General features: G+C 30.2%; 1 protein-coding gene across 1 annotated transcript; it reads right to left on the reverse strand.

Moving 5' to 3' along the window:
- Positions 1 to 506: 506 nt before the first annotated feature.
- LOC133778032 (probable serine/threonine-protein kinase PBL19) lies at positions 507 to 4,137 on the reverse strand. Its single transcript, XM_062217841.1, has 4 exons — positions 3,188 to 4,137; positions 2,003 to 2,263; positions 1,465 to 1,587; positions 507 to 1,224 (listed from the first exon to the last, which is right to left on the reverse strand). Exons 1-4 carry the CDS (start codon positions 3,539 to 3,541, stop codon positions 793 to 795), a joined length of 1,170 nt encoding a protein of 389 aa, XP_062073825.1. The 5' UTR covers positions 3,542 to 4,137; the 3' UTR covers positions 507 to 792.
- Between the last annotated feature and the right edge of the window lie 4,434 nt (positions 4,138 to 8,571).

Below are 8,571 nucleotides of genomic sequence, written 5' to 3' on the forward strand. Positions count from 1 at the left end.
AGTCAATCTCTGTCTCCAAAAATACATGTCGGAGTATTTTTTTTTTTTTCAATTTTTTGTTTTTCATGACGATGTTTATTGTAATTATAACATTGTTTTTGCAAATTTTCAAAAAATTATGAATAGTTTACAGTACCAAAAACATAATTCTTAATATTTTTTTATATTCCGGTTTTTTATGCGTGTTCGAAAAAATACAAACTTATTTTTCGACTCGATAAAATATTCTGATTTTTTTGAAAATTTGTAGAATATATATTGTAACTACAACGAACACTACCGTAAAACAAATTGGACAAAAAATACTTCGACAAATATTTTCGAAAGCAAAAGTTGACTGAGAGAATAAAATAAGAGGTTATTGTTAGCACACTCCATATCACAAATGTTAATAAAATAGTACATAAATTGATTTAGCATATCCTTAGCGAGATAATGAGTATAGTTGGATGAAATATTTCCCTCCACCTATTGTATTCTCTTTTCAATTTTAATTGTACTCTTAAAAGAAAAAAAAGTGTCGTCATTTACTATCGTTTATCTTTCCTGAAATAAATACTTTCCCTTCACAAACACACCTTAACAAGTAAGTAACAACATGTATATACAAACACACACATGGAATACCCCTAAAAGAATTTATCTATATTTATTTCTGTATTAAATAATAAAAAAAGCCTCTTCTCAAATAACTTTGGAGAGCCCTAAGAGAGCTCACGCAGAAGCAAAAACAAATAATCAATTCTCATTGGCTCTCTTTGAGAACAAGAAAAAAAAAATGTTACCTCAACTCTATTTGAACTTTCCCTTCACTAAATTAGATCTATGCGAGGAAGAAGTACCATTAGCAGATGAACTTGATGAGGCTTGTGATTCTTGTACAGCTTGCTTCAAGCTCTCCACAACTTGATTCATTGTTGGCCTGTCTTTTGCATTCTTTACCAAGCAGCTATCCGCCAACTTGGCGATTTTCTTCGCTGCATTTGGTGGAAAATCTCCTCTCAAACGAGGGTCCATAATCATACTAAACCTGTTCTTGTCTGCTGGATATTGTTTCACCCAATCTAGAAGCTTCTGCTCTGCCGTGGGGCGATTTCTTTCCAATGCGCGCCTTCCGGTGAGGATCTCATAGAGGACAACACCGAAAGTCCATATGTCGCTCTGCACTGTGAGATGGCCAGTCTCAACATATTCTGGTGCTGCATATCCATATGTTCCAACCACCTGTTGAGGGAAAAAATATAGACCAAGATGAATAATTTAGGCACTTCAACTTCTTTAATGAATGGACTTCCACAAGTAGCATCAAGATTTAGTTTAAAATAAGGGAATTGGTGGATACTGAGTTGGAACTTAAAGGACCATAAGCCTAGATGACAGGTTCAATTAGGAGTAACATAAAATCAGAATGCTATCTTTGCTGTCAATGTAGAAATAAATAGTTATAATTTGTTAGGTACTTACTGCTGTCGATACATGAGTCCGGTCACCAGTTGGCCCTTCTCTGGCCAGTCCAAAATCAGAGAGCTTTGGCCTAAAGGCCTCGTCCAATAGTACATTTGAGGATTTGAAATCTCTATATATTACCTTCCAAAAAAGAAAAGGAAAAAATCGTTAATTACAGAACAATTAGTTGTTTTCAATATGAATAGCTTGCAAGTCAAATAGAGTGAAGAAAAGTACTATGATTGAGAAGAACTAAATAACTTGTCTACATATATCACAATTATAACATTTACAAAACTAACATATTTATATTTGGAACTTCTTGAATGTGTATCGTCAAATCTAGCCATGAGTTGCTAGTCAAATCGTCCATTTTCACAAGATAAGTGATTTTGGAGGGAAATTTTTTTAGCTAAAGGGATTATACGCTTGAATACTCAGATACTTAATGGGCGTTAAAGCATGAGGAATTCAAATTACAATAAGTACTCAAAACTAAACAGAACTTATAATGGAATAATGTCAACTCCCCGAACTGAATTAAAAGCAGTTGTACCTTAACTTCCAGTCCGTCGTGTAAATAAGCCAACCCTTTGGCAGCACCAAGGATAATCTCCAATCTTTTAATCCAAGGAAGAACAGGCAAAGCTCGGCTGAAAAGATGATCTTCCAAACTTCTATTAGGCATGTACTCATAAACCAATAGCCGCTGAATCCCTCTTTCTCCATCTACTGAGCAATATCCTATGAGCTTTACAAGGTGTGGGTGACTGAGAACACCGAGGAATTGAACTTCTGCAAGCCATTGTTTATGACCCTAAAAGAAAAAAAATCAGAAAAACCAGGCATTGGTTAAAATCCTGAGAAGCATTCTGAAGAAAAAGATTAAGATGATGAAGGACAAAGTGCATAATTGCTTAACAAAATCAATAACCTCATTCACAGTTACAATAAGGCCCACGAAGCACCCCCAGTTGAGAATGATTTCGTAGTTATAATTACTTCAAAAAACAACAAATTGCTATATGCAAAATCATGCAATAAATTTTGTCAGTGTATCATGTGCAGTCCTAGCTAGATTGACTAAACAAACACAAAGAGAACATCCACAAATTTGAGGCGATTGCTCAAAATGCCAATGATCTTACTCTATCATACCGAAACGAAAAAAATAAAATCAGTTGAACTGAATCAGAAAACACATTTCGTATATTTGATCATTCCTTCAAAGATGGCATTCTGCAGCTGATATATGAAGCAATCAACCCCACAAAACATTTCAGTGCCTTAGAGAAAATAAAGCCTATAACGGTTTAGTTCTTGCTTAATTTTGTCAGTAAACAGTAGATCTCCCGGGTGCAATCTTACCCTTAAAGAATTCTATGCTATTAACACCCACATTTATCTCTATGACAAATACTAAGTCATTAGAAATGCCTGAATCAAAACTTTCCCAAATGACCCACATCATAATTTCAACATAGCACCAACCAAAACATAATTGAGGATCGGTGCTCATTCAAAATTCAAATGGTAAGACATTAGACTATTTCCTTACTTGATCACAGAAACAAAAACCATATAGCCGATGGCGCTGGTTCATTAGAGTAATTTATACATTTTTTAATTTATAAAAAAATAAAAATAATAATAATAATAAAGAATTCATCTTTGGGTCATTCCAAGTTTAAACAAGCATAAATTCAAAGCTAAGAATAAATATACATTAACAAAAGCTGACCTGTAAACTATGCTGATTTAATTTCTTTATGGCAACGACAGTGGGATTACCCTGACCATTAAGAGGCTGAATAGTTCCTTTATACACAGACCCAAAACCCCCTTCCCCAATCTTTAACATCCGGTTGAAACCATTAGTAGCTTCCCTTAGCTCTTGGAAAGAAAAAACTCTCAATTCTTGCTCTTTTTCTTTGTAAAGTTCTGGTATGCTTCGTGGTGATGGTAATGAGCCTGAAGATTTGGTCAGACGATCTAAAGCTGGATTGCTTGACTTGTTTTGGTTTCTTAACTCAGGGGCTGATTCTGCCTTTCTTTTGCTCTTGGATTTGTCTTTAAAGAGATAGAAGCACTTCATCTCCTGAGCTCTCAAAAAACCCAGTTTTCAATTCTCAACTGCTCCTTGTAAAAATGCTATGTTTTGTTTAACGAAAAAGGCAGACGAAGAGGAGAGAGAGAGAGTAATCAAAACTATATAAGATAAGACTGAATTAGGTGGAAAACGGAGAAGATAAGAGGACAAAAAAGACCCAGAAAACTGAGAAGACCAAACGGAGAATATTGGATAGATATATAGATAGAGGTAAAGGAAAAATGAAGAGTCCCAAATAAGCATACAATGAATCAAAGGGGTATAAATGTAAAAAACGCAGATGAAAATTGAAGAGAAAGAAGAAGACGAAGAAGAATGAGACAGAGAAACTGTAGAAGGTTTCAAATAACCGTGAGATTGAAGAAATTGAAAACCATATCACAGAAAGAGAGACAAAAAGGAGCAAAACCCAGGTGGAAAAAACAAAGTTAAGGTGTGAAAAGGCAATGAAAAACCATGTCACATGAGAGAGAGAGAGAGAGAGAGAGAGAGAGAGACGTATGTTAAACGAAAAACTTAATAAGAAAGAAGAACAGGGATAGACAGAGGAGAAGACTGGATTATAGTTTGGTTTCAACCGAGTGAAAAGAAGCAAAGACCAAGACGACTTTCATTGCATGTAATTTTCATTCATTAAATGTATATATATATATTTTTGTAAGTATATTACTTTTCTGTCTTTCAAATAAAAAATTATATTGAAAACGAAAAAAAAAATTCATAGCCGTTGAATTTTAAACGCATGACCTTTATGGTCTTTGGTCATAACAGCGTTTGGAGTTATAGACAAAAACATGACATCAAATCTAATCCCTCTCAAGCCAACCAAACTAAATACAAATTATAATACATTAAATCTCATGCATGCTTTGTATATATAGTACTGTATTAAATGTAAAAGAATTCCCAGGTGGAAAATATATAGGATTATACTAATTACTGATTGGTTTTAAAATACATCCTCAATTTTAATCTTTTCCTCTCAAATTTTAATATATTGTTCATTAATACCTCTTTTTCCTCGCAACTCAACGCGTAGAAAACTAACCTTCAAAACAAATATTCTATGTTTATTAATTGCTGAAAACTTAGGACCACTTATTTTGATTATTGATATTTATCATTATTCATTAGCATTTGAACTTCTTTTCTTTCTTCTTTTAAATTATTTGTAAGTTTGAAAAGTAAAAAGGTTTATTATTAAATTAGTACTTTAAAAGTGATTATGAGATTATCAGTAATTATAATTTGAGGACCCGAACCATGCCCTTTCTAATGTTTGGTTACATATAAATTAATGATGGACAATTTCTTCTCCTTCATATTTGGTTCATTGGATTATGATTGAGATCAATATTGTTTTGTCCTATTGACATTAACAATTAACTAGTAATTGTTCTATTCCCAATTCTTCTAACCAATTGATGTTTTGTAATTGGTAACACATTGTGCATAAATTAATGTCACTTTCTAATTGAATAAGCTATTACACTTTATAATCAATTAGATGAGATTTGGTATGGTTAGGTTGGCAGCCTTAGTCTAACAGAGTACTATTCATTTTGGATTTTACTAACAACAACAACAATATGATTCTTTGGAAAGTAACTTTAACTGAATTGGATTGATCATTGGCTTGTTTATTAAAAGCAAAATGGAAAAAAATGTGGTAAAGAATACCTTACACATCAACTTTTTTTTTCTTGGAATAATTATTTACTTAAGAATATATGAGCTCAACATAAAGAAAAGGTTTAATGGGTAACATTTTTGTAGCGTCTAGAATTTGAAAGCAAACTATATTCAAGAAAGGACTTCTTAAAACATTGATAGTGTTTGAAAGTTCAATCCTATGTATAATATTTCAAAAGCAAATTAAAGGTGACGATACCCTTTTTTTTATCACTTTATATTTCAAATTTATTTAAAGTGATCAGAGCAAAATGTTTTGTTTTTGTGTGTATGCAATCTAAAGGGTAAAAAAACACTATTTCTTTTTTTTTTGAGGGTAGGTAAAAAAAAACGCTATCATATAGTCATAAAATAAAGCTATATTTTCCTTTAAAAAAATAATAGCCATTTTTCAGATGAAAATAATGTGAAGAAATCTATTCGATTCCATATCTCGTGGCTCATCAATTTCATGATTAGCAATGAGCCAAATTGAGGACCGACCGATTTATTAATAAAATAAACCCATAAATTGGTTGGCCACTTACACTTGCAAAGCCAACTTTTTAAAGTGTTGACAAGAATAAAGCTAGGAAAATCCAAAATAATAATGATAATAATTTGTATGAAGATATAGCATAAGCATGACAATATTTTATTAAAATATTTTCAACCATTCCCACTCGTCGACAACTTATGAGTTGGAGATATCAACAGAGAGAGTTGCATGGTAATTACATATTAGTTAATTATTAAATGACAATTTTTTTAAAGTTTGGTCCCATTTGCTTCATATAAATATGTATATTTTTGGACTTAGCTAGGATATAGATTGTCCTAGGCCAAAAAATACACATTTTAAAACTCACTTCAGTTGCTTTCAAGTGGATTGTATAGGAGAGTGCATAACATTAGTCAATTGAACAAGTTCAATTGTTTCTAGGGTTTCAAACCTCAAACACTGTTCCCATAAGAAGTTGAAAATGTAAAATGTACTTTTAATAATGTAAAATATGATATCGTTTTCTGAAGACTAATTCTGATGCCTTTGATTTTTTAAAAATATTTTTCATTGACTTGGATAGTATAGGGCCCCTCTATGGAGAATATAAGGTCTTGCTAGGCATATTTAACCACTTCCTTGGCTATTAAGTTAATAAGCACCTTGACAAAGTGACATCTTTACCAGCTAAGGTATTGCAATGCTATAATTAGCACATTTTAATAAAATTATCATTTTACTAGTGTTATAAAATAATGTGTTAAATTTGACCCATGCTAAAAATTGTAGTAAATTTAACACAAAATATAACATAAGTCAAATTTAGCATAACAATAAATGTCACTTTTTTATTCACTATATAAATAATAATTTATTAATTAACAATTAATGACTACATTTTATTATAAAAAAAAATATTACTTTTGTATATTATCAATAAATATTAAATGAATTGTTGATTTTTTTTAGTTAATTTACATATTGTATATTGTAGTATAATTATAAATATTGAGCCAAATATAGTATTGACTTAATTTTTGTACCAAATTTTATACAAAATTTAAATCTTGCATAGGAAATGCTCATATTATTTTCTTTTCTCGAAATATATATTTATAGATAACAATCTCCTAATTAACTCTTATTAATCCATATATAAAAATCATTTCAAAAAAGAAAATCCATACAAAAAAAAAAAAAACTGCCAGGTATGGAGGGCCATGACGGTAAAAGCAAACGTTACCTATTGGTTCACACCTACGATCTCATTCAAACCACTGTGTTTACTTCAAAGAAAAAGAAGAAAATCACTCTAGGAACATGGTGTGTACATCAACGAATAATGAAATGTATGTACAATGGCGGAGTTGGGGGATTAACTTTCCCTAAAAAAGAATAATTTTTTAACAATACATTTTTTAAAAAAAAATACATATTATAGATATATATAAAAATGTATATTGATTCCTTCAAAATTAGAAAAAAAAAATTACATATTTATAAATTTTATATATATTAGTATAATTTTTATTAAAAAATGCCCTGTGTCTCTATTTTTGGTACGTAGAAAAATTATAATCAAATTTTTTTTATATGACTGTATGCATTATAGTTATTCAGGAGCTTCCACCAATTTTTTTTTAATTTTTAAAATGAATAATTTACGATACCGAAAACAAATTTCAAAATAACTTGTTTCACACGCGTATAAACACAAGCTTCAAAACAACTTATTATTTCTTATTTTCAACACGGTAAACTATTTAGAATTTCTTAAAAATTTGTGAGGATTCTAAATAACTAAATTTTATACTGTTATATAAAAAAATTGAATTGTGATCTATTCATATACCGAAAACACAAAAACAAATTGTTTTTAAGCTTTGTTTTATACGTGTGTGAAATAAATTATTTAAAAAAAAATTCAACTTTATAAATTATTCAAATTTTTTAAAAAATTAGTGGGATGTCTACTATAACTATAATGTATACTGCCATATAAAAAAATCAGATTATAATTTATTCACAAACTAAAAACTAAAGCAACGTAAAAGTGAAAGAAAAATTGATGTATACATAAGGATGTATATTCTTAAAAAAAAAAAAAAAATCAAACATGTACACACCAAAAAAAACACCTTTTTGTTTTCTAAATAATTTAAAATTACCAGTCAACAATTTTCAATACAAATTGGCTAATAAAATACAACTTCATTCTTCTCAAGACATGTTTTGATAAGTAAATCTCTACTAAAGAGCTTGGGTGTTACTTCTTTTACGAATAATTTATTATAAAGAACCCCCATTGAGTATATGGTGTTCAAATGACCTGTACTGAGATTTTGGAAACTCAATATAAAATATAATATATTTTTTAATTATTATATATAAAATGATCATTTCTAAATTACAAGACTTTTTATATAGAATTTTTTTTAATATGTAGGGGCGTAAATATGGACATAACTATGTTATAATCAGGGAAGTTCCGAGTGTTCACACAACACGTGTCTCAAAGTCTTCTTTGTTTGTTGAATGTAGCGAGTTTCATTTATAGTATGTTGTTTTGTGAAATAGAACTATATTTTTAGATTTGAAAATTTGATGACTTTACAGTTGGAACAATCTATTTCTATATTTCATTGAATAAAACTCTCCTCACTTTACAAATCCAATCCTGAGGTGTATTAGTATATAGAACAAAATGATTGGGAGAGTTCAAAAGGCTGCACTTCTCTCTGTTTTTTACTCTTATTATCATGCTAAAGGTGTACACACCATTGCTTTGCCTCTTATTTGCTTTTATATCATTATTACTTACTTTGCTCTCTTTTATTTTCGA

The sequence above is a fragment of the Humulus lupulus genome, chromosome 5 (assembly GCF_963169125.1).
Source record: "Humulus lupulus chromosome 5, drHumLupu1.1, whole genome shotgun sequence".
Classification (NCBI taxonomy): domain Eukaryota; kingdom Viridiplantae; phylum Streptophyta; class Magnoliopsida; order Rosales; family Cannabaceae; genus Humulus; species Humulus lupulus.

Coding starts and splice junctions, on each gene's coding strand:
- LOC133778032 (XM_062217841.1), bottom strand. CDS start 3,541: ATGAAGTGCTTCTATCTCTTTAAAGACAAATCCAAGAGCAAAAGAAAG. Junction 2,264..3,187: donor TAAATCAGCATAGTTTACAG/GTCAGCTTTTGT, acceptor TTTTTCTTTTAG/GGTCATAAACAATGGCTTGC. Junction 1,588..2,002: donor ACGACGGACTGGAAGTTAAG/GTACAACTGCTT, acceptor CTTTTTTGGAAG/GTAATATATAGAGATTTCAA.